Source organism: Salvelinus fontinalis, chromosome 31, assembly GCF_029448725.1.
Source record: "Salvelinus fontinalis isolate EN_2023a chromosome 31, ASM2944872v1, whole genome shotgun sequence".
Lineage (NCBI taxonomy): Eukaryota > Metazoa > Chordata > Actinopteri > Salmoniformes > Salmonidae > Salvelinus > Salvelinus fontinalis.
In genome coordinates, this window is record NC_074695.1 from 41,537,385 (window position 1) to 41,565,097 (window position 27,713).

The 27,713-nt window shown below is 43.7% G+C and overlaps 1 protein-coding gene across 1 annotated transcript in view; it reads right to left on the reverse strand.

Moving 5' to 3' along the window:
* Positions 1–27,713, reverse strand: part of LOC129830269 (solute carrier family 2, facilitated glucose transporter member 1-like) — a 47,573-nt gene that overhangs the window by 5,400 nt on the left and 14,460 nt on the right. The window contains exons 2-7 of the mRNA XM_055892718.1: positions 12,229–12,324; positions 1,762–1,922; positions 1,334–1,574; positions 851–1,013; positions 352–539; positions 94–198 (exon numbers count right to left, since the gene is read on the reverse strand). Of these exons, the coding sequence (XP_055748693.1) occupies positions 94–198; positions 352–539; positions 851–1,013; positions 1,334–1,574; positions 1,762–1,922; positions 12,229–12,324 (954 nt within the window). The remainder of the gene's footprint in view (positions 1–93; positions 199–351; positions 540–850; positions 1,014–1,333; positions 1,575–1,761; positions 1,923–12,228; positions 12,325–27,713) is intronic.

Consider the following 27,713-nt stretch of genomic DNA (forward strand, 5'->3'; position numbering starts at 1 on the left):
GAAATACATTTTGTGAAATTAAATATATTGAAATTATTATTTTTTTCTTCGTATGGGTGTTTATGGATGTTGTACAGTGTTTTTCTGACTTACAGACACAACAGTGAAGGCTGTATTGACTACTCCAGCCCCAATGGTTGCATAGACTGGCTGAGAAACCCCCGCCTTCTCAAAGATCCTGGTGGAGTAGTAGAAAACCTGCACAAAATTGTTATAATTTAGTGGATCATGTAGTTTGAAGTGTGTGTTTGTGTGTGTGTGCACATGTGTGTGCATGAGTTAGCATGTATGTGCATGCATGCATGTGTATTCACAAGTCAGTGTGTGTCTCCCAGAGTGTCCTACACTCACAGCGTTGATGCCAGACAGCTGCTGGGAGAGCTGGAGCATGATGGCGATGAAGATGGGCTGGCGGTAGAGTGGCGAGCGGAATAGCTCCAGGATGGTGACCTTCTTCTCCCTCATCATCTGCCTGGCCTCCTCCTTCATCTCCTGCATGTCGTCGCCCACCTCCTCAGTGCCTCGCAGCTTCTCCAGCACTGCATGCAAATCCACAACACACTCAGGACTCCATTCAGCTGGTAACAAGATGCATGACTGGTGGCCGACCCTCCTCCTAGAGAGCTAATGGATGTGCAGGCGTTTGTTCCAGCCCTACTTGAACACCCCAGATTCTACTAATAAGCTGCTTGTCGGGACCTTGATTAGTTGAATGGTGTGTTAGAGCAGGGCTGGAACAAAAGCCTACACACCCAGCAGCTCTCCTGCTCTCCATGGGAATAGGTCCTCAGCTGGGAGGGTTCCATGTTTGAGGGAGTGAAGGTGTAGCATTAGATGGTCAGAGGCTTACCTTCCCTGGCCTTGAGCTCCTCGTTGCAGTTGATGAGGAGGAAGCGAGGGCTCTCGGGGCAGAAGGGCAGCAGGATACACTGCAACACGGCCGGGATGAAAGTGAGGGCCAGCAGGAAGGGCCACATAGTGGAGTTCCCCATGATCGACTCCATCCCAAACACCTGTAAGTAACAATATGTTCGTACACTGTAACACTGTTAATGAAAGTTAAACTACCATGGAAATACACTGTGGTGAAGTTACTTGGGTACTGTATGTTGGTGGAAAGAATATTTTGTCCAGATGATTGTGCTGTATCACTAGCGTTGAAAAAGAAAACAAAAAGATCACACCTGAGGGCAGCAAATATTACTTGAACATTTGTCTTCTCGTCATTGCTATATTTGTCCAGTTGTCCTGTGCCACATTTGGATTGTCATCTCTAGTAATCACTGACATCGGATCAGGTGAAACTGAAAGTCACCCGACGGACAGTGCCTACCTGTGCCATGAGGATTCCAATGACGATGCCCAGCTGGTGCAGAGTGCCCAGCGCCCCACGGAGCGAAGTGGGCGCGATCTCCCCCACGTACATGGGCACGAAGCCAGTGGACAGGCCGGAGTAAAGTCCCACGATGAAGCGGCCAATGATCAGCATCTCCCACGACGCCGCCAGCTTGGAGAAGCCCATGAACCCGGCGGCGATGAACGCTAGCACATTGGCGATGAGCATCGAGTTCCTCCTGCAAATCATTCACAGAGAGGTCAATTTAAAAATATGGCTGGCTTCTTCACTTCCTAAAGGCACAAAAATGCTATACTGTTGTTAAGGTGCATAGGACCGCACAAAAAAACGAAATGACCCATGATTACCACACCCTTTTACCGTAAAGACCAGTCTAAAATATAACACTAACAGAGCAGATTTACCTGCCCAGGCGGTTGACAAAGAGGCCCACGGAGAAGGAGCCAAAGATGCCCCCGACAGAGAAGATGGCCACGGAGATGGACCACAGGGTGGTCAGGGATGTGGCAGGGATGGGCTCAGAGTACCTGTTGTTCCACGTGTCATTCAAAAAGCCTTCAATGATCTAAGGTACAATACAACATATCACAACATGAAGAACATACATTAACTATATTCATCATTGAAGGTTGCTGGAGACATTAAAGCTGCAACCAGCAGCAAACAATAACAAAGCATCCTCCCCGGTAAAAAGCTGAGTGATGGGCCTCAAAAGTGGGTTTGACCGATGAGGCGTCACACAATTGGCCCAGCGTCGTCCGGGTTAGGGGAGGGCTTGGTCGGCCGGATGTCCTTGTCCCATCGCGCTCTAGCAACTCCTTGTGGTGGGCTGGGCACCTGCAAGCTGAATGCGATCGCCAGTTGTACGGTGTTTCCTGCGACACATTGGTGCGGCTGGTTTCCGGGTTAAGCGAGCAGTGTGTCAAGAAGCAGTGTGGCTTGGCAGGGTCTTGTTTCGGGGGATGCATGGCTCTCGACATTCGCCTCTCCCGAGTCAGTACGGGAGTTGCATCAATGGGACAAGACTGTAACTATCAACTGGATATCTCGAAAAAGGGGTAAAAATAAAATAAAACATTTTGAAAGCTGAGGGACGGGGCTAGAGAAATGTAATCACCCTCAAATTCATAGACAGAGTTATGGATGCAAGGACTGACCATCCATGATATCTAGATTGTAGTTTTAACCATGTAGCTAATGTTTGTTTACATTTACTTTGTTAAAAAACATTGGCATAAAACAAGCTTATATTTTGGGTTCTGATGGGGTACAACAGTTGAATTAAGCTCATGAGGCATTTATAAATGATATTCTTCAAGAATCAATGGGTACATATCGTTAATTTATATGTAAAGAAAATTCTGTACAAACTGCAGATTGCCCCTTTAAATAATATCATTATCATACATACATCATATACATACAGTCACAATTCAATTCATAGTGAATTACCAACCATACAGTGAAATTATAGATATTGTAATCTCGGAACTATAACAAAAATCTTGCGTAATTGCGTCAGATGCTCAATTAAATTCTGCGCGGAAACATGATAGAAAAAATAATTTACTAGAATGTGGAGCGGAAGCCAGGGCGGTATATCCGCCCCTCTCTCTTTGCAAGTTACAGGGAAAACATATGGGTTAAATGTCCCCTCCCCTTCCGAAATTGGAAAGATGCGAACACCTGCGAAATCATGATGTATCCAAATGATCAGTGACGAAACATCTGTGAACCGGAACAAAGTTCATAGTTAGTCATCTCCAACGCTACGATACCAGGGCTGCGGTCCAAACACTTAAAAGACACACCCTTGTCTTATGCCCTTGGGGGAATCCCCGTCGCCATCTTGGAGGGTAGTCCAAATTATTAGCCAAGCAGGAGACGTTTGCAACGTTTTTAGTCGGCTTTGCGAGTGTACAATTGTGTTCAATTCACTCCAGGGCCTGAAACTCCCCATAATTCAATTCACGACGGCAGCCCAGGGCTGGGTGCTTTATATGCGCTACAGCCAATTATGATTGCATGTCTTCTTATATACGTCTACTGTATGATAGCTAGCTAACATATTTACTTTTTACGAGATGTGTTTGTGCCGTCATGTGCATTAGTAGCACCATTTCTAACTTATTTGCATTCATTTTAGTTTCAATCAAAGCACATATTTTGCCTATTGGCGCATGCTGTTGAGTTTTCTCAAGAAATTACAAATTCCTTTTTGTGTTACAGTAACGTTATAAACTCAGCAAAAAGAGAAGCATCCTCTCACTGTCAACTGCGTTTATTTTCAGCAAACTTAACGTGTAAATATTTGTATGAACATAACAAGATTCAACAACTGAGGCATAAACTGAACAAGTTCCACAGACAGGTGACTAACAGAAATGGAATAATGTGTCCCTGAACAAAGGGGGGTCAAAATCAAAAGTAACAGTCAGTATCTGGTGTGGCCACCAGCTGCATTAAGTACTGCAGTGCATCTCCGCCTCATGGACTGCACCAGATTTGCCAGTTCTTGCTGTGAGATGTTACCCCACTCTTCCACCAAGGCACCTGCAAGATCCCGGACATTTCTGGGGGGAATGGCCCTAGCCCTCACCCTCCGATCCAACAGGTCCCAGATGTGCTCAATGGGATTGAGATCTGTGCTCTTCGCTGGCCATGGTAGAACACTGACATTCCTGTCTTGCAGGAAATTACGCACAGAACGAGCAGTATGCCTGGTGGCATTGTTATGCTGGAGGGTCATGTCAGGATGAGCCTACAGGAAGGGTACCACATGAGTGAGGAGGATGTCTTCCCTGTAACGCACAGTGTTGAGATGGCCTGCAATGACAACAAGCTCAGTTCGATGATGCTGTGACCCACCGCCCCAGACCATGACGGACCCTCCACCTCCAAATCGATCCCGCTCCAGAGTACAGGCCTTGGTGTAACGCTCATTCCTTCGACGATAAGACGAATCCGACCATCACCACTGGTGAGACAAAACTGCGACTCGTCAGTGAAGAGCACTTTTTGCCAGTCCTGCTGGTCCAGCGACGGTGGGTTTGTGCCCATAGGCGACGTTGTTGCCGGTGATGTCTGGTGAGGACCTGCCTTACGATAGGGCTACTAGCCCTCAGTCTAGCCTCTCAGCCTATTGCGGACAGTCTGAGCACTGATGGAGGGATTGTGTGTTCCTGGTGTAACTCGGGCAGTTGTTGTTGCCATCCTGTACCTGTCCCGCAGGTGTGATGTTCGGATGTACCGATCCTGTGCAGGTGTTGTTACACGTGGTCTGCCACTGAAAGGATGATCAGCTGTCTGTCCTTATTATGTTGTTATATTCTATTTTGTTATGAAGAATACTATCATTGTGATCTTGCGGAAATGGATTCAGCTTTGATCTAACTTTATTAAACGAGCAACATTCGCCAGAGTAGCCTGTTCTCTACAAGTAGAGCAGAGACTGTGTGTAAAGTAGAGAATCCGCACATGCGCAGACCTTTCAGGACCTTTAGTGTCGGGAAGAGGGGTCCATAAAAGTCGGATCCGCAGCCACTCCGTATTCAGCCGTATTCTAAAAAACAGGTAAATAAAAACATTCTTACAGAAGCCAGCTTTTGACCAGCAGAGGGGGGCAGAGAAACACGATGCAAGATCGTTCATTACAGGACTTCATGTTGACAAACATAACTCAGAGTGTCATTGATACAGGTATGAGTAAGGCAGGGTTTATTGCACTCCAAAGAATATGCCCTGGGTCTCTGACTATGGAAAACATATTTTTCCTATGGCATCACCATTCGCCCCCTGCAGTGGTTTGTTGGATGTGAGCACATCATTGTTTTTTACCTGACTTTGACTTATACCCCACAACATTTTTATCTGGTGATACTAATTTTCTAGTGTACTAGTGTACTTTGAAGGAGATGTGAGGTAAATTTGCCATAAAGAATATGTGAAGAAGAGAGTAGTCAGAGTGAATGATCTCTTTGTTATTGTTAGTTGCACAACTCCTGTAGCCACCTTAATTCTGCAAACGTGACAATGATCCTCGTTACCTCTGCCACGTGTAATGGACACACCACAAGTGGAATGATCGCAATGGTAAACCTTTCTCAAAATTCCCAGTTGGAGACTTCCTGGAATAAGATTGAAATACGGGAATCCTCCAACAAGGATCTCAGGAAAACCTGGTAAATTTGGGAAAGTTAATGGAATTATGCAACCGTAATTCACTACAATAGATGATGACTTTCCACCGCAGACCGTGAAGGTGACTACAAGCCTTGCATAACAAAGTATCAAAGATACTGAATCCACTAGCAGCTACCTCCAGTAGCAGCTACCTTACTGTCCTGCACACCTTTAGACTGATGTAATCGTAATCTACAAAGCTATTTATAGTGCTCATGTGCTCAGGTATCCCGAAGAGGCTGCAGGATTGGCCTTAAACCCAAATCTCTCTCTCTCTCACACACACACACACACACACACACACACACACACACACACACACACACACACACACACACACACACACACACACACACACACACACACACACACACACACACACACACACACACACACACACACACACACAAATATAAGTACACACACACAGTAATACACATTTTTATTTACAGAGCAGGCTTCAGTAATACCTCAAGTAACTTTCTCAAGAAACTGCTGGAGTAAAGTACATACAGTACCAGAGTATCTCCAGTATATCTGCCAGACTGTCACTTACAGATGTCAGATCTTAATTTGATCACTCTTTCGTAGCAAAATTTGTTCCTGCCAGCTGGAAATTCGCAGAAGACTTGTGATTTAGATACGTTCACTGAAAACCTGCAGTTCTCTTTCTCTCCATGTAGGGGCAGTCGAGTCATTCGGACCAGTGCCAGCTATCAAAATCATCCTTCTCTTGCCACCTCAAACGGTAAAGCACCAGACAGAATATTAATACATTTCCTACTGCTACTGTAGGTCTATAGGTCCTATTACTGCAATATTAAAATGTACAAAAAATGTATCTGAAATGCATCCATACACATCAACAAACGTCGTTTCATAAAGCTTAATAACTCAAAATAGATATTGGTCTCCACTACGACATACAATTGTAAAGTGTATCCGAAATGCAGCTGTATAGAAGGCTATATAAATTGCCACAGTAGATTTGCCATGGTAAACAAGGAAATACTTTATTTCAATTGTACAGAATGCTTGTCAAATAGTTTTTTTTTTTTTAAAGGACTAAGTTCAGAATTTTGAGTTTTTGTGCCAGAAGAGAGTGGGGTGGAATCAAACCCATAGCGATACGCTATGGTTTACATGTATGTCTGTGCTGAAGGCACAAAAACCACCAGCTCCATGATGTCGTCATGGAGGAGTGGAAGAGGACTCCAGTGACAACCTGTGAAGCTCTGGTGAACTCCATGCCCAAGATGGTTAAGGCAGTGCTGGAAAATGATGGTGGCCACAAAATATTGACACTTTGGGCTCAATTTGGACATTTTCACTTAGGGGTGTACTCACTTTTGTTGCCAGCAGTTTAGACATTAATGGCTGTGTGTTGAGTTATTTTGAGGGGACAGCAAATTTACACTGTTATACAAGCTGTACACTCACTACTTTACATTGTAGCAAAGTGTCATTTCTTCAGTGTTGTCACATGAAAATATATACTCAAATATTTACAAAAATGTGAGGGGTGTACTCACTTTTGTGATATACTGTACTTAAATATAAGTATCAAAAGTAAAAGTACAAACAATTTTAAAAATCCTTATATTAAGCAAATCAGACGGCACAATGTTCTTGTTGTTTAAATTTACAGGGCCACATTCCAACACTCAGACATAATTTACAAACAAAGCATTTGTGTTTCGTGAGTCCGCCAGATCAGAGGCAGTAGGGATGACCAGGGATGTTCTCTTCATAAGTGCGTGTCCTACTAAGCATTCAAAATGTAACGAGTACTTTTGGGTGTCAGGGAAAATGTATGGAGTAAAAAGTACATTATTTTCTTTAAGTAATGTAAAAGTTGTCAAAAATATAAATACTAAAGTACAGATACCAAAAAAAAAACGACTTAAGTAGTACTTTCAAGTATTTTTACTTAAGAACTTTACACCACTGTTTTTTTCGCAAGGCTTGGAACTCATTTTGTACATAATGTTGCTGCTACCGTCTCTTATGATCGAAAAGAGCTTCTGGACATCAGAACAGCGATTACTCACCCCGAAATGAACAAAGATTTATTTTTTATGAGTCTGATGTGAAAGATATACTGCTTTGTCGTGAGAAGGCCCAAATCCTCCGTGTGAAGAAAAGACAGACAAAAAGGGGGAGGAGGGCGGTGTGCCTTGTAAGAATCAGTTGACAAGTAGATAAACCACCACCACCCTCCGTGTTATTGGCCAATGTGCAATCATTGGAAAATAAACTGGACGATCTACGATTAAGACTATCCTACCTCCCTAGACATTTCAAAACTGTAACATCTTATGTTTCACCAAGACTTGGCTAAACGACGACACGGATAATATAGAGCTGGCTGGCTTCTCCGTGCATCGGCAGGACAGAGCAGCTACGTCTGGTAAGACGAGGGGTGGGGGTGTGTGTCTATTTGTCAATAACTGCTGGTGCGCAATGTCTAATATTAAAGAAGTCTCGAGGTATTGCTCGCCTGAGGTAGAATACCTCATAATAAGCTGTAGACCACACTATTTACCAAGAGAGTTCTCATCTATATTTTTCGTAGCAGTCTATTTACCACCACCAACCGATGATGCCACTAAGACCGCATTCAACGAGCTGTATAAGGCCATAAAAAAACAAAATGCTCATCCAGTAGCGGCACTCCTAGTGGCCTCGGACTTTAATGCAAAGAAAGTGCCCATGAAAGTGAAGGTAACCTGCCTAAATGATTACCGCCCTGTAGCACTCACGTCGGTAGCCATGAAGTGCTTTGAATGGCTGGTCATGGCTCACATCAACACCATCATGCCAGAAATCCTAGACCCACTCCAATTCGCATACCGCTCCAACAGATCCACAGATGACGCAATCTCAATCGCACTCCACACTGCCCTTTCCCACCTGGACAAAAGGAACACCTATGTGAGAATGCCGTTCATTGACTATAGCTCAGCGTTCAACACCATAGTACCCACGTAGCTCATCACTAAGCTAAGGAACCTGGGACTAAACAACTCCCTCTGCAACTGGATCCTGGACTTTCTGACGGGCCGCCCCCAGGTAGTAAGGGTAGGCAACAACACATCTGCCACGGTGATCCTCAACACTGAGACCCCTCAGGGGTGCGTGCATAGTCCCCTCCTGTACTCTCTGTTCACCCAAGACTGCGTGGCCAAAGACGACTCTAACACCATCATTAAGTTTGCTGACGACACAACAGTGGTAGGCCTGATCACTGACAACGATGAGACAGCCTATAGGTAGGAGGTCAGAGACCTGGCAGTGTGGTACCAGCACAACAACCTCTCTCTCTATGTGAGCAAGACAAAAGAGCTGATCGTGGACTATAGGAAAAGGAGGGCCAAATAGGCCCCCATTAACATCGACGGGGCTGAAGTGGAGCAGGTGGAGGGTTTCAAGTTCCTTGGTGTCCACATCGTAAACAAACTATCATGGTCCAAACAACACCTTTTCCCCCTCAGGAGACTGAAAAGATTTGGCATGGGTCCCCAGCACCATCGAGTGCATCCTGACCGGTTGCATAACTGCAATTTTATTTTATTTGTTTGTGTTTCCCTGGCTGAGTTGATAAGCTGATTTGGTCATCAGTTGATTAACAGATGTAGGCCTACTGTAGAACAATAAACATTCCTCCAGTGTGGATGCTTGCCCACGTTTTATAGTAAGGCTATGTATAATTTGTCAATATAGTTTTGGTCTTTGGTGTGGATGCCCTTACAGCAGGTGAGATTTCCATTGCTAAGCTTTTATGTGCCGGCTACAGTAGCATAGGCCTACTGTACTTTCAGTTTGATGCCGGCATTTGAAGTCATCCTTGTTGTGGACTGAAAGCCTGTATTGTGGGCTTTAATATTTCATTTTGTAAAGCTGTCAAGATGTTTATGGATTTGAGCCTATCCAAAGACAATTTTGCTGAGCTGAGACACTTTTCTTTGACGTGTAAATTATCAGACAGTTTGTTTTACTTCTTGAAAACGTTTAAATAAATGCAGTTACCGTGCGGGCCTAAAATAGGCTGTAGGCTATCTAAACCCTTACAAAAAAAGATTGCAATTTTGAAACGGCTGTAAAAGTGCAGTAACTTCTGTGGTATTTTGGACGCAGTAATTGCACCCTGACTGCAATCTTTTGGTGGAGCTCCACTCATTAAGTGCGTGAATCAAACTTACATGTATTCAAGGCTTAAAAGTCCTCTGAAGTTTTTATTTTCCACCTCAAAATCTCCAGACTGAATCTCAGCATATAGGGTTTATTTTCTATTTCTTTGTTTGTTTTCTCTTTCAATGGTAGAATCAGTTAGCATAGCATATATTGTTGCCTGCTAGGTCTGTACATGTTTTATGAATCAATTTAGCCTACCTTGTACGATTTATAGTAATGTTTTAGGTTGGACGTGCGCTCACCAATCGATTTGTAATTTGTCCAATTATTTATTATTATTATTATATATATTTTTTTAATTTTTATCCCATTTTCTCCCCAATTTTCGTGGTATCCAATCGCTAGTAATTACTATCTTGTCTCATCGCTACAACTCCCGTACGGGCTCGGGAGAGACGAAGGTCGAAAGCCATGCGTCCTCCGAAGCACAACCCAACCAAGCCGCACTGCTTCTTAACAAGGTGCGCCTCCAACCCGGAAGCCAGCCGCACCAATGTGTCGGAGGAAACACCGTGCACCTGGCCCCCTTGGTTAGCGCGCACTGCGCCCGGCCCGCCACAGGAGTTGCTGGAGCGAGATGAGACAAGGATATCCCTACCGGCCAAACCCTCCCTAACCCGGACGACGCTATGCCAATTGTGCGTTGCCCCACGGACTTCCCGGTCGCGGCCGGCTGCGACAGAGCCTGGGCGCGAACCCAGAGACTCTGGTGGCGCAGCTAGCGCTGCGATGCAGTGCCCTAGACCACTGCGCCACCCGGGAGGCCCTAATTATTTATTATTTCTTAAATATATATTTTTATGGAGTGGGGCAGTCCCACTCCTTTCCTATTTTATTTGTTGCTTTTATTGAAGAGAGAGAACAATGTTGGAAACATGGGGAAGGGTGAGTCAAAGGGCAGTGGACCGGAGTTGAACCCTGCTGACTCTGGCACATGTATGACGAGATCAGCGGTTGTAACCCCTGGACCACATAGGCACTAAGGCCACCAACTAGTTATTCTGCCTATTGCTTGTCTTGAACATAGAGTATAATAAAACATTTTTTTTAAAGGATTTTCCCTCCCGAAAAATACATTTACTTCCATAGAAATATGTGGATTTATTTAAATCCAAATAAGAATTTACACGAGACGCGCTGTAGCCTGCATGTAGCCTACATTGGCTACTTGAACTGGAGCCCAGTGGACCTGCAGTCTAAGGGATCCAAAAGGGTTCTTCAGCTGTCCCCATAGGAGAACCCCTTTTGCATCCAGGTAGAACTATTTTTGGTTCCAGGTAGAACTCTTAGAGGGTCCATGTAGAACGCTTCTTGGAAATGGTTTACATTGAACCCAAAAGGGTTCTACCTGGAACCAAAAAAGGTTCTTCAAAGGGTTCTCCTATAGGGACAGCCGAAGAACCGTTTTAGGTACTTTTTTCTAAGAGAGTAGGTACGGTATTGCATTATATACAATCACAGCTACCCCCTGGTGATGATTCTAAATATTTCTTCAGACATTGAAATCCTCCTCCTGCAGGATTATTTCCCCTCTGCTACAAAACAGGTCAAACTAAAAATCCAACATCTGTAGCCAAGTGCCAAGATCCGACATCAGTAGAAGGATTGCGTCTCATCTTATCTCACCAGGGAGTCTCACCACGTCAGTCAAAGATCCTACATGTATTTTATGTATCATGGTTGATTGACCTGGTGGGGCTCTTGATGGAGAGATGAGATGCAAACCTTGACAAACAAATCAAATCTGAGTTTATTTGACATATGCACAGGATACAGTAATAGTAACAATGACACAATAACTAAGTCAAAAAGAGCACAAATACAAATACAAAAAAAGGTGAGAAAGTAAGAAAGATATACTGAAAAATACAGAAATGTCCTATGTCGATAATTCAAGAATATACTGTGAAGGTTATTTACATGTAGTAAAGTGACTTGGCTGAGCAGCGAGAAATATAGCAAAAGCAGATATGTAGCAAAACAGTCTGGGACTGAATCGTAGGGTCATAGGCACAACATAGACGATCCTGAACCATCAAATCATCGACCCTGATCATCTTAAAGCCAATACGGCATGTAACGTGGGCCATTAACTAACAGGTAACGAATGTTAAGAGGCACTTTATATATAGTCAGGTTTGCCATCTAACTCATATCACAGACAGAGGTACGTATTGTTGCTAGACTATTAATGGCTTGGAAAATGGACTTTGGACATGGGCGAAGGCACCTTTGGGTAGGACATCTATGAGCGCCACGCATCTCTTAGGAACATCTTAACCTGCAGAGCTAGCAAGGGGTGTCAAGAATTAATAGGAAGAATACTGTCTTTATGTTCACTGGGTTTGGACAGGCTTTAAGGGGCACAAACATAGAAACTAACAGAGTATGTGTCCAAAATGGCACCTTATTCTCTATTCTCTATGGCACTGGGCAAAAGTAGTGCACTATTTAGGGATTAGGGTGCCATTTGAAACTGTCCCTTTCTCACTCACCTTTTGGGGAGCGTTGATGACCCCTGTGTTGTAGCCAAACTGCAGCGAGCCAATCACAGCTGTTCCCACTGCCATCATCAGCTGGAACGTCACCGCCTGTGGGCACAAAAATACAACTTAAATTAAAGTCTCTTCAGTTTTACAAAGAAATGCTCAAAGTGCTCAATCACATGCGTTATTGCATTATCCTACGAGCATTTTTATTTTAATATATATATCTTTGAGGGAAGGTATATTCAGACTAATCTGATTTTATATGAGAAGTCTTGGACTTGGATAAAAGACAGGTGAATTGGGACTAAGACTTAATAAATGTGCATGAGATATTGAGACCTCACTTGGACTCTTCCGTGTTACTGACACTGGTGGTCCATTCAGTATAATCCCTTTAAGGAATGAGGAACATCAGAAACTAGGCCCGGTGTTACTGACACTGGTGGTCCATTCAATAAAATCTCCTTAAGGAATGAGGAACATCAGAAACTAGGCCCGGGTTTACTGACACTGGTGGTCCATTCAGTATAATCCCTTTAAGGAATGAGGAACATCAGAAACTAGGCCCGGGTTTTCTGACACTGGTGGTCCATTCAGTATAATCCCTTTAAGGAATGAGGAACATCAGAAACTAGGCCCGATGTTACTGACACTGGTGGTCCATTCAGTAAAATCCCCTTAAGGAATGAGGAACATCAGAAACTAGGCCCGGTGTTACTGACACTGGTGGTCCATTCAGTATAATCCCTTTAAGGAATGAGGAACATCAGAAACTAGGCCCGGTGTTACTGACACTGGTGGTCCATTCAGTATAATCCCTTTAAGGAATGAGGAACATCAGAAACTAGGCCCGATGTTACTGACACTGGTGGTTCATTCAGTAAAATCTCCTTAAGGAATGAGGAACATCAGAACCTGGGCATGGCTCCACGAGAGGGCAAAAATGAGGCTTAGCCCCCTCAGTTGAAACTTGTGCCACCTCAGTTTTAGTTTTATGTCCCTATATAAAAATAGCAAAAAAGTTGAGTGACAGGTTGGCACGAAATCTGTATGTGTATCTATGTGTGTGTGGGTTTGTGTGTAGGGGTGCTATGGAAAGCCACTGGAGGAAAAGAAACGCATGCTCATTTGTGGTAGACTATGTGAATAATGTGATACTCCTCCATCTGTCTTTAAAACATTTTTTTATTAGATTTTTAGGGACAGGGTCAAGTTACAGTTGAAGCTGCTTCACTGAACTCTGCCTCACACCCCACCACTATAGAGTTCCGTTAGCTTCTTAGCTAGCTGCAAAAGGCGTTAGTGTTATTAGCCTATTTAGCTCTAACCAGCTAATCTGCCACTGCCACGATGGATATCAGAAATTAAACCATCGAGGCCGCCGACCAAGCTCAGCAGCGATGATGCTGCCGAGCTCCAGCTAGCTACACGTGAAGAGCCCCCCTTCCCCCCTTTCACAGGTGTTGCCAGGGTAATGGCTCCAAAGCCCCCTCCACCTCCGTCTGTTCCTGACGATCTTGGTACAGAGGAGCCAGCCCAGGGCGCAGTCCATGGTGCTGATAAAGCACAACAGAGTTTTCGCACCAACCTTTCACTTCTTGGTCAAAAGCACTCAATGGTCTCAACATTTTAACTTTTATGTTTATTGTGGTATAGCGTGATATAAGCAGAATTTAATATTTATTTTACCAGGTAAGTTGACTGAGAACACGTTCTCATTTGCAGCAACGACCTGGGGTATAGTTACAGGGGAGAGGAGGGGGATGAATGAGCCAATTGTAAACTGGGGATTATTAGGTGACCATGATGGTTTGAGGGCCAGATTGGGAATTTAGCCAGGACACCGGGGTTAACACCCCTACTCTTACAATAAGTGCCATGGGATCTTTAATGACCTCAGAGAGTCAGGACACCCATTTAACGTCCCATCCGAAAGACGGCACCCTACACAGGGCAGTGTACCTGTGCCAATCACTGCCCTGGGGTATTGGGATATTTTTTTAGACCAGAGGAAAGAGTGCCTCCTACTGGAAGCCAGCAGTGGTATGCAGGGTGGTATGCTGCTGGCTGTGATATAATTCCAATGCAAGAACTCAAATTACGCCCCTGGGTATATCTACATATCTTTATGTTTCATCATAGAAATAGATAGCCTAGTTTGTTTACTGTTAATGTAACTAGCCTAAATATAGATAGTCTCTTGCCATTATCGATCTGATATTTTGTTCATAAGCCTTTAGTAGGCCTTTGTTATGTTCGCATTCATTCGTTCGCATTCACATGTCGGTATTGTAAGCCATGTCTCTGTTTTGAAATGTATTATTGTTGTATTATTATTGTTTAAAATAAATAAAAAATACGTTGCAGCCAAACTGACGTCCATAAAAGTTACCCTCTTTACTCACATCGACAGGAATCTCTCAGTCATTTCACCTTCTAGAATCTGCATCTTCTATCTGTTAAGTCAAAAGAGAGATGCACTGAGAGTAGCTTTACTCCTACTCCTACAAATCTTCTTAGTGAAATTGCTTTTAGACCTTATACAGCATGTACTACATCATAAATCACTTATTTTAAAATCGGGTATCAACAACATTTGTCTGCTCAAACAATAACACACTCTCCATCTTAGCTGTCCAGGCTTGAGCCTTTTGCGTCAGTGGCCTTTTAATAGTTTAGTAATCTGGCTCCTATCTTGTGAATGACAGTGCTCCTGTGTGGAGGTTATATCCAGGGAAGCGGAGTCGGCCAGCAGCGCAGCTTTGCAGGGATCAGCTGCTGCTTTGGCATGCTCACGCCTCCTTCTACACCGTTGTCATGGACACCTATCAGATGCCCTTTAGCTTCTCGCCCGCCCTGCGAGGGAAGACTGTCCCCTGTGAAGGACAGGCCGGGTGTAAAATGGCCAGCTCATCTCCTATTCAAGACCCCAACTCTCTTTTTAGTTTTCTTATTGCAATCATCATTATTTATTAGCCAATCAGCAACCTTTATTCCCGGGACTTAGCATAGGACCCCACCATGCAGGGCCGTCAGTCAGTCACTATTTTTTTTCCCACTAGTCACTAAATTCCCTGTCTTAGGTCAGTTAGGATCACTACTTTATTTCAAGAATGTGAAATGTTAGAATAATAGTAGAGAGAATGATTTATTTCAGCTTTTATTTCTTTCATCACATTCCCATTGGGTCAGAAGTTGACAAACACTCAATTAGTATTTGGTAGCTGAAACGATCGTCTACTTCATCCTCCTCCTCAGACGAGGAGAGGCGAGAAGGATCAGAGGACCAATGCGCAGCGTGATAGTTTGACATAATGAATTTATTTAAACGAATAGACGAAACACGAAAACACTTTCACAAATTACCAAAACAAATAAACGATGTAGACAGACCTGGACTTGAGAACTTACAATAAACGAAGAACGCACGAACAGGAACAGACTACACGAAACACAAACGAAACAGTCCCGTGTGGTAGACATACAGACACGAGATACAACCACCCACAACAAACAATGTGAAACAACCTACCTATATATGGTTCTCAATCAGAGGAAAACGAAAACACCTGCCTCTGATTGAGAGCCATACAAGGTCAATTAAACCTGACACTTAACATAGAACAAACACAGACTGCCCACCCAGCTCACATCCTGACCCACTAAACACAACTATACAAAAGGAAAACAAGGTCAGGAACGTGACATTAGCATTGCCTTAAAATTGTTTAACTTGGGTCAAACGTTTCAGGTAGCCTTCCACAAGCTTCCCAAAATAAGTTGGATGAATTTTGGCCCAATCCTCCTGACAGAGCTGGTGTAACTGAGTCAGGTTTGTAGGCCTCCTTGCTCGCACACGCTTTTTCAGTTCTAACACACACATTTCTATAGGATTGAGGTCAGGGCTTTGTGATGGCCACTCCAATACCTTGACTTTGTTGTCCTTAAGCCATTTTGCCACAAATGTGGAAGTATGCTTGGGGTCATTGTCCATTTGGAAAAACCTATTTGCGACCAAGCTTTAACTTCCTGACTGATGTCTTGAGATGTTGCTTCATCAATATATCCACATAATTTTCCTCCCTCATGATGCCATCTATTTTGTGAAGTGCACTAGTCCCTCCTGCAGCAAAGCACCCCCACAACATGATGCTGCCACCCCCGTGCTTCACGGTTGGGATGGTGTTCTTCGGCTTCAAGCCTCCCCCTTTTTCCTCCAAACATAACAATGATCATTATGGCCCAAAAGTTATATTTTTGTTTCATCAGACCAGGGGACATTTCTCCAAGAACTACGATCTTTGTTGCCATGTGCAGTTGCAAACCGTGTCTGGCTTTTTTTATGGCGGTTTTGGAGCAGTGGCTTCTTCCTTGCTGAGCGGCCTTTAAGGTTATGTTGATATAGGACTTGTTTTACTGTGGATATGGAAACGTTTGTACCTGTTTCCTCCAGCATCTTCACAAGGTCCTTTGCTGTTGTTCTGGGATTGATTTGCACTTTTCGCACCAAAGTACGTTAATCTCTAGGAGACAGAACGCGTCTCCTTCCTGAGCGGTATGACGGCTGCGTGGTTGATTTCTTTTGATTTTCCCATGATGTCAAGCAAAGATGCACTGAGTTTGAAGGTAGGTCTTGAAATGCATCCACAGGTACACCTCCAATTGACTCAAATTATGTCAATTAGCCTATCAGAAGCTTCTAAAGCCATGACATCCTTTTCTGGAATTTTCCAAGCTGTTTAAAGGCACAGTCAACTTAGTGTATGTAAACTTCTGACCCACTGGAATTGTGATACACTGAATTATAAGTGAAATAATATGTCTGTAAACAATTGTTGGGAAAATGACTTGTGCCATGCACAAAGTAGATGTCCTACCCGACTTGCCACAACTATAGTTTGTTAACAAGACATTTGTGGAGTGGTTGAAAAATGAGTTTTAATGACTCCAACCTAAGTGTATGTAAACTTCCGACTTCAACTGTACCGTTCTATTGTGTGTTATATTAGCTCATTGCTACTAGCATGCATGTATGTTATAATGTGCCATTGTCTACTGCTAGCCTACTAACCTATCCAATACTTAAACCACTGTATAACAGAGGTGAGACCAAGTCACTATTACTCGAGTCACAAGCAAGTCACAAGTCACAATGTCAGAGTCTCAGGTCGAATCTGAAGTAGAACGGGTCAAGACTTGAGTCAAGTCCAAGTCATGCATTCTAAGAGCAAGTCAAGTCGAGACAAGTAACAAGTTTTAAAAACATGCAACGCCTGTTCAACTACAAATCTTTCTCTTACATAACGTTCTGACTCCAAAACGTGGAGCGCAGGCCACATTGCCTATTTCTATGCACACTACGGTGCGCACGCTCCTTTAACGCACAACAAAAATGACAGACATAGGACATAGACACACAGAAATCCGACATAACCCGGAAAATATAAACAAAGGAAACCATACATTGAATTAAATAAACAGAACTTCTACCTCATGAGTCTTGCGAACGTCCATGTGCACTATAAACATCGCGCCCACTCAGAGCACTGCAACAAATGGTTGTCTACATGGAAATGTATCGTAGGCCTATCAAAACAATTTTTGGAGCTGCATATTTATTTATTCATGGTAATCCTCTCTTCCTACAATTTGACGTTTGCGCTGCACCCAACTCTATAGCCGTACAGCAAATCAGCAATCTGTTCGCTAGCTCGTCTGACCTGTGTTGTTTGACAGTTTACTGGTCTAATCAGAGTGCTGAGTGCGTATCACTAGCCAATCTGTTGCAGTTTTTTTTTGAAAGGGCGATGCTGCAGCTACTGTCTCTGGCTGCATCCAGTAATCCACGTAGACTGTGCCACCAAATAAGTGACAAAACATTACCAAACCTGGCCAGATCATTTCAAGTCATCAGTCTAAAGTCGAGTCCCGAGACTTGAGGCTCCAAGTCCAAGTCAAGTCTCAAGTTATTTTATTGTCCAGTCTCAAATCATCAAATTTGTGACTTGAGTCAGTCTCAAATCCAAGTCATGTGACTCGAGTCCACAATTTTGCTGTATACTGTTTCCATTTAATGCTATTTGTGCCCTGTTACTGCTTACACTGTAGTAGCTTTGTAGCCTATCACTGTATAGCCATTATCATATACGCTATATTGCTATTAATGCTCTATATTTTACATCATTGCCATTCACTTTGTGTAGCCTTACATTACAATTACTCTGATGTAATATATATTCCTTGTTTCTTCTGTTCTACAGAAACCACAACAACACTATCACTATCACTTCAGCTAGTTTCCTCCTCTTCTCATTTGCTGTGTGTGTGTGCCTGTCTATTTGAATAAAGTGTGAGTCTCTTGCTGGTCTTCATCAGTCCTCTTACCAGGACTTTGGTACAGTTGCCCCTATACTCGAAACTGGCACCTCTATCGCAGTCCACCACCAGTTGGTTGTGCTCTTTTTCAATGGTCCTTTGAACCGGATACAGGAACTGCTACAGCCCAAGGATGCCAGTCACCAGAGAAGATCCTCCACAAGTTGTGGTCCGTCCCCGCCATCAAACTCGCCCCCCACATCATCTAATCGACTATGAGGTAAGCTTCGAGTCAAGTCACACACAACACATAAAAACACACCACTCCAATGAGGGAGAGCAAGCAAAGGTCGCTGTGGGAGGAATTATGTCCTCTCACAACCAGACAAGCACCAGCTACCCTCCTGCACGAGATAAACAAAGCACCCGCTCTTCTTCCAGAACACTCTCAACATGCCTGAAGCTGATAGGAAAGGAAAGTGAGAAGTTGAGATGTGAGATAATGGAACTAGCCAAAGAGCTAACTTCTTCCGCTTCAATGAGCATCCATTAGTTCAAGGAACCACGCAGACTGACCTGCAGCTTTGAGGATGGATCAACGTCAGCCTGATCGGGCACAGCTAGTGACAACCAAAGAGGACACACTGCAGTCACAAAGGCAAGATAGAGCAGCTCATTGAAGAACTCAGGCTCAGAAAGTTCACCAACATAGAACAGCCATCATTATCGTCATCACCTACTCAGTTAAACCCTCGGTGTTGTGAGCCATCGCACCACCGAGACAGGTTGTCTTCTCATTGCAGGACTCGTAGCCATACAGAGCCACCTAGAGGGCCAACCTCATCTGATCACCAACGTCGGCCTTCACCTGACGCTTATCGTCAGCCTACACATAACCCGCGGTCAGTCTACACCAGATTGCCATCATCAGCCGTCACCTGACTGCCGTCAGCCCTCAACTGACCTAGACCTGACCACCGCCGTCAGCCTACACCAGCTTCAGCCCTCATCCTGCAGTCGTCGGCGTGATTACTCACCTGATCATCACCGCTGCTACTCACCTGATCGTTGTAGCCGCTACTCACCTGATCGTTGTCGGCACTCACCTCTCTGCTATCGCACACCTTCTCCACCCATCCAGGAGCACACCTACCGTGGACCAACTTCTACCATTCCCAACTTCGTCAATGAAGACGCACGGGAGTTTGCAATGCTGAAGGTTGCCCTCGACAATGTGCTTCCTGTAGATGCAACAGAGCGCTTCAAGTTGCAGATACTAGTTGGAAGAGGTTGGAAGAGGCTTTGCTAATTTCAGACTCCTACAACAACATCATGGAGTCCCTCACAGAACTGTATGGCCAGCCCCACCAGCTTGCCCTACAACGCATCGCAGGGTTATTGGACGGCCCCAACATCAACTTGGTTGACCTGTTGGATAATCTAGGAAGCAATGCACAGACGGAACTGAGGTGTGGCTCACACTCTTAGCTAAGTTGCCACACGACTTAAGAGCCAGCTTCAAGAGACATGTGGACCCCATTAAGACACCCATTCTAACCCTCCTTTACCTGACAGAGTGGCTTGAGTACGAGCTGAGAGTGCAAGAAGATGGCACGCAATTCATCACACGCCAAGATCAACGTAAAGACAAGTCCTTCTCCATCTGCCACGAAGGTGAGCAGAGAAAAGACAAAGCCAAAGCCTCTTTACAGAACCAGTCATCGGAGTAAAGGTCACGGTAGAAGCCAAAGAAGTACTGCCCGTTCTGCAACACCATACAGCACTACATGAATCAGTACACCAACTTCCAGCTCCTTTCCAAAGAACAGAAAGTACCCTGAATCAAGACAAATCAGAGATGTTGGAAGTGTGGACGCGAACACCAAGCAGCACAGTGTACTCTCAAAGCTAAGTGCAAGAAGTACAATAAGAAGCATATTGAGATTCTCCACGAGGTCAACACTAGCACAACCGCTATTAAGAATGCTACAAAGACTACGAGCACAAAGGTGCCAGCAGATAGCACTTGCCTTGTGAGTTGCTCCCCTCCTCAAGAAACCAACACTCCACTCATCTGACGTCAAAAACTATAGACCTGGGAACTTTCGGTGGCCTTTTGGCAGAGATGCATGTGTAGTTCTGAGTACCGTCTCAAAATTCCAAAATCCGTCATAAATTCCTGACAACTGGCCTCTGAACCTTCAAAATGCTTAATAATATGGACCTACGCGACCGAGGAAACTCAACTAAGGCACAGGGGCCTAAAAGGATCCCAAACAAAGAGAGGCACAGATCCAAAAGGTTTTCTTCAGGAGAATCTACCAAAATGGATACCATTGCTACAAGGGAGGAATATTGAAATTCAACGGGCACACCGGATCTACAGTGGCAATAATAACCGTGGCCATCCCCGCACCCTCATATTCTGCCTGATAAGATATGAAGACCGAGTGGATATTCTGCGGGGAACCAGAGCCCTCGAGAACCCACCGAGACACGGGAGATCTAATCTGGCATTCTACCAAGACTACAGCAACGAAACCACACTGAAGAGGAAATCCTTTGACCACGTCAAACGACAGATGACAGAAAGAGGACTGCGCCCGTTCCTGATATACCCAGCCATCCTGAAGATCAGGAAAAATTGAACACTCCAAGAATTCCATACTATGGAGGAAGCAGAGGCATGCCTTGCAGCTGAGGACAACTACAAGAGAAGGAGCCCAGTCATCACTCCCCATTCCTCCAGATTCTCCCCACTGCACACGGAAGAAACTACGGTCCCCCTCCTTCCTTGAATACCCCATCGCATGAAGGCCCACCTAACTAGTAAGATGGACAGAACTAATGCTAAGCTAACTAGCTAACGTCACCCATGTCTATTTGTTATTCAGCGACATAATGTAGTTAATTTGGTATGAGGGGCATGGTGGATTTGTTAACTTGGCAGTTAGCATTCTGGTTAAATGACTAATAGGCAGCTGGCTGGCACGGGGCTAGCTAGTTGAGTTGGCTGGCTGGTTAGGTTAGCTGGCTGGATAAGTATTTGGTTCAGGCTGAAAACATTAGCTGGCTAGAAAATAGAGCCATCAGTAAAGCAGTCCTGGGGTAGGGTAAACATGATGGGGATTAACATACAGAGCGCTCAGCTTGGTATGAACGTGTTCTGTGAAAAGTAACGTTGCCACCTATTCATGTCATGTTGGATAAAAACAAGAGGCTGACATAATGGGACTGTACTTGGGACGTGCGTCGTTGTTTGGGAGCCTTCTGATGTTAGCGAACCTGAGTTCCTACCAGCCAAAGAGAGCGGTTGAAGCTATAGACCTCCTCTTTTGCGGGCGGTTACTGTTTTTGTTTTTATTATTGTTAAAACCCAGCTGTCAGAATTGGTTCACAAATATATATAATGGTGCACATTTTTTTTTCCCTGTTTATATTGAAGTAAGTGTTTTTTAATTTAATTTATTGTATATTTTGTCATACACTTATCCATACATTCTATATGAGAAAGGTTTTAAATGAAACGTGAGCTCATCGTAATTGTCACGCCCTGACCTTAGAGAGCTTTTTATGTCTCTATTTTGGTTTGGTCAGGGTGTGATTTGGGTGGGCATTCTATGTTCTATTTTCTATGTTTTTGTATTTCTTTGTTTTGGCCGGGTATGGTTCTCAATCAGGGACAGCTGTCTATCGTTGTCTCTAATTGGGAATCATACTTAGGCAGCCTTTTTCCCTTTTGTGTTTGTGGGAAGTTGACTTGTGTTTGTGGCACTTAGCCCTCGTAAACTTCACGGTTGTTTAGTTTGTTTCTTGTTTTGTTGGCGTCATTCCAAAATAAAGGATAATGTACGCTCACCATGCTGCACTTTGGTCCACTTCTTTTGACGGCCGTGACAGTAATGTTGTTAAATTCACATGGTTTGAATTCCGCTATCAAGCATACCAAATGATTAGAATACGTAAAACGCAAAAAGGTTGATATCGCCCTAATAGAAGAAACCCACCTAAAACACAAGATGTCTATAGATTCCAAAACAGATACTATAAATGTGTTGCTCACTCCTCAGCCACTAACAAAAGAAAGGTGTTAATACTATTTGATAGAAAACTATGTGTTCTGATAATGATGATGCAGGACGTTTTGGATTTGTAACTACGGTTATAAATCACACTAAGATGTGTTTCGCCTCAATCTACTGTCCAAACATAACTGATTCTAATTTCCTTAGTTTTATCTCGAAAAGACAATTAGATCTTTCAGAATACCAACTTGTTTTGGAAGGAGATTTTAATCAAGTATGTAATTCTCAGTTAGATAGGTCTCATGATTCATCGCACTCTCAAACTGATCATTTCTGACCATGGAGCTGTCCTGTATAGTATCTTGCTTGATAGCTCCAAACAGAATGGTGCCTGAAGATCGCGCTTTACCACAACATTGCTGCAGAATAAGGCTTTTTTTTGCCACAACTTTCAGCAAAGTTTAACTATTTGTTATTGTTTAATACAGATACAGCCACAACCCCCCCCCCCCCCCCCCCCGCCCCCCCCCCAGTCACTTTGGGAGGTGACAAAATGTTTTTTGAGGGGGAACTGTACCTTGTTTGCCTCACATCTTAATTCAACTCACAGAAAAAAAGTAGTAGACCTGGAAAAACAGATCGCCCTTGTTGAAAATGAGCAGAAACTAAAATTTACAGAGCAAAAGGGGAAGATTTTAACAGCATTAAAACACGAGTATAACACTTTACTACAAACTAAAGCAGAATTTATAATGCATTTCACAAGAGTAACACTATTCTGAAGGGGAGAAAGCTAGTAGACTTTTAGCGGCAAGGCTTAAGCAAAATGAGGCCTTTTCTTGTATCGATACAATTCAAACACCATCTGGTAAGATATCACATGACCCGACAGAAATTAATGATACGTTCAGGCAGTTTTATTCTAAATTATATACGACAGAGATGGACCCTGATCATAGTAAGATGACACACTTCTTATCATCATTGGGCCTTCCCAAACTCGACAGAGCGCAATCTGGATTCCTTAACTCCCCACTTACTCTTGAAGAACTCAGGAGTGCATTAACATCTATGAAAAGAGGTAAATCACCAGAACTTGATGGTTTCCCTCCAGAGCTGTTTCTTGAAATATGGGATATTGTTGGGCCCTAATTCTTGGATCTATCAATCATGCATTAAAACATGGAGAATTCCATAGAGACCAAAACACCTCAATGATTATAGTTTTGTTAAAAAAGGGAAAATCTCCCCTGGACTGTAAAAGTTATAGGCCCTTAAGCCTTACTTGCAATCAGATTGGAACTGCTTGTAGGAAATCTAATCAGCGATGATCAAACTGGGTTTATAAAGGGTTGTTTAGCCTCAGACAATATTAGACGTCTATTCCATATCATAAATGAGTCCGAAAACGACCCAGTCCCTGCTGCACTTTTTAGTTTGGATGCAGAAAAAGCCTTTGATAGGCTAGAATGGAACTATTTATGGTGTGTTTTGGAGGCCTTTGGTTTTGGTAAATTATTTATCTCCATGGTAAAAACATTGTATTCCGTATTCCAAGCAGTTTTGCAGACGGGAAACATTCTACCCAAGACTTTCTGTTTACAGCATTCCACAAAACAAGGATGTCCATTATCACCAATGCTCTTTGCACTGTCTTTGGAGCCCCTTGCTCAAGCGATTAGATTGGACCCACTTATTTCACTCATCAATATTAAAGGTACTCAGCATAAAGTGTCACTCTATGCAGATGACACCTTATTGTATTTCAATTTCCCTTCCACAGATTCTGAAATTCTTTACTGTTTTCGGTTAATTCTCTGGGTATAAATAAACTGGGGAAAATCTGTACTGGTTCCCCTTAATAGCCCTGTGAAATTGCTTGATTTGCCTGCTGCATCTCCAGTGCAGTGGCATAAGGCAGACTTTATTTATTTGGGCATATGCATACCCACCAAATTTTCCCAAGTTTGCAGGAGGAACTATGTCAAACTAAAAGAGGAGATCACCTCTGATTTGCAGAGATGGTACTCTCTTAAAATGTCATTACAAGGAAGGATTGCTATAGTAAAAATACATGTACTCGGTCGAGTGAATTTTATTTTCTCTATGCTGCCTATACCTCCTCCGCCAAAATACTTTGAGGAATTAAAGTCAATGACCTCAAAGTATATTCGGAATGATAAAAAGCCACACATTCAATATGATACTCTTACACGTTTAAAGGGAACATGAGGTCTGTCTCTTTCAGATTACAAATTATGTTACTGGTCTTTCCAAATAAAATCCTTGAGAGTATGGTCCGGTGATTCTATTGCAGCTTCTTGGAGAGGCATAGAGGAAGCCCTTGTTGCACCACATAGACTTAGAGATCAATTATTTTTACAATATCAAGATAACAACAGCATTTAAAAAATTGGGTTCAATGATTTCCAACTCACTACAAGTATGGTACTATGCTGATAGGCAACACTAAGAAGTTCTGTGAATCTTCTACTATATGGCATAACCATAACTTGCTGACAAACAATAAGCCTTTTGTGTACCCATTGTAGGCAGATAAGGGTGTGCATACCTTACGAGACATGTATAATGATACCTTTCCAGGACCTCAAAGAAATGTATTCACTTCCAGGCTTTTCATGGTTCCTTTACCTACAGTTAAGATCTTTGTTGAAAGCCTATGGTGTACCATGGGATGACGCGTTAACATCCCACGCAATGCTTACATGGATAGATCCTTCATTAACATCTAAAATAGTCTCTGCCACTTATGATTGCCTGCTGTCTGTTAAATGCACTACATTGGGTGTCACTCTAGTATGAAACCGCGAAATGCAGGGACTGGGGCACAACCTGAACTGGGATACCTTTCGGGGAAAATGTATTTGTTACCTCTAAAAACCCAGCACACCAGCTTATACATCATAAGCTTATACATAGAAGTTATGCAATCCCATTTAGACTTTTTGAGATGAAGCTGATTCCTACTTCAATATGTGATAGATGCCGTACGAATACTGTTGGAACACTAATGCACATGCTTTGGGAATGTCCTGTGGTGTCCCAGTTCTGGTCACATGTTTCAGATTTCGTTACAAAAATGATGGGTTTCCCTGTGAACAAAGATTCACCTTTATTTTTGTTAAATGATGACTCCATTTGTATTGCAACTGGTTCAGAAAATAATAGTGTATGCAGGGTTAACAGCAGCAAAAAAAGGTTATCCTTAGTGCTTGGATTACCCCTACAACCCAATCACCTCAACCATGGTTATCATATTTTCAAGATATTGTTCGTATAGAGCGATCAGTGGCAGTGATAAACAAAGCTCGGGCAAATGCAGTTGATGCATGGGATGTATTATGCAAAACTCTATCCGAAATCAACAACTCTTGAGCAAGCAACGGAACTACATGTTAAGGGAATGGGGGGGACGACATTTTATTTTCTGAGAATAATATAGAATATTTTGTATTGTAAACTCTACTTCCTTTCTGTAAATGTCATTGTGCACGCAAATAATTGACTCCTGACAGTATGTAAATAGTTATATTGTATGTTCGTGTCGTCAGGTTGGCTAGTATTTGTAACGTGATCCTGCCTTGTGCGTTGTATATTGTGAAATAATGAAAAATGTTGACCACAAAAAAAATACAAAAATAACTATAGACCTGTATCCCTTCTTTCTTTCCAAAACACGTGCTGTCTCTGATCAACTTTCTCGTTATCTTTCTCAGAACGATCTTCTTGACCCTAACCAGTCAGGCTTCAAGACGGGTCACTCAAGAGAGACTGCTCTTCTCTGTTTCACGGAGGCTCTCCGCACTGCCAAAGCTGACTCTCTCTCCTCTGTTCTCATCCTCCAAGATCTATCCGCTGCCTTTGACACAGTGAACTATCAGATCCTCCTCTCCACCCTCTCAGGGCAAGGCGTCTCAGGCTATACACACTCTTAGATTGCATCCTACCTGGCAGGCCGCTCCTACCAAGTGACGTAGAGAGGATCTTTGTCTGCACCACGTACTCTCACAACTGGTGTCCCCCAAGGCTCGGTTCTAGGCCCTCTCCTCTTATCTCTATACACCACCTCAAGCTCAACCTCGACAAGACAAAACTGCTCTTCTACCCGGGGAAGGCCGGCCCACTGAAAAACCTCTCCATCATGGTTGACAACTCCACAGTGTCGCCCTCCCAGAGTGCAAAGAACCTTGGCGTGACCCTGGACAACACCCTGTCGTTCTCTGCAAACATCAAAGGAGTGACCCACCCCTGCAGGTTCATTCTCTACAACATCCGTAGAGTAAGACCCTACCTCACACAGGAAGCAGCTCAGGTCCTAATCCTGCCCAGTCTGAGAGCTTCCCAGAAGACCTCTCCCTACTAGAGGCAGGTAATCCAGTCCCTCCAAGCAACCGTCTGGTGACACTGCCACAGAGTATGACAATGACACTGGACTGATCAGTGATGGAGGTCGCCTTCGGATGTCTGGTTCCTGACATCCTTCAACCAGTGGTCCTGGACCCAGCTCATCCAGTCATAAGGCTATCAAGAAATATGACTAGCAGCAGCGGCACCCGGGCCTAGAGAGGGTGTTAGGCGAGTTCTGGATTCTGATGGGGAGGACAGCTATCCGCCGCTTCCTGCTTGGTTGCACCGAATGCAGGAAGTGGTGACTCCAGCCAGATGTGCCTAAGATGGCTGACTTACCTCCAGCCCGACTGTGGTTCCATCAGCCCTCATTCTATTTTACAGGTGTGGACCTTTTAGGGCCGTATCTTATCAAGATATGCCAAATAAATGAAAAGAGATGGGGAATCCCCTTTAAGTGCTGACTGACGAACGAATTTCAAGGTATGAGAGTGAGAGCAACAGGAGGCCTTCATGGCTCTCCACCTACAGCTCTAGGAACAGTTGGCCAGTCAAAATATTTGCTTTGCTGTCAACCCGCCTAGTGCGACGCACTTTAGAGGATGCTTGGAAAGGGAGATCAGATCCATCAAGACTGTTCAACAATCCACTCTTGGCACACAGACCGTCTCCAAAGAGGTGCTGAGGGCTATCCTAATTGATATAGAAGGGATCTTGAACTGCAAGCCTTTGGGGTATGTGTCCTCGGACATTGCAGATCTGTATCCAATCACTCCTAACTCT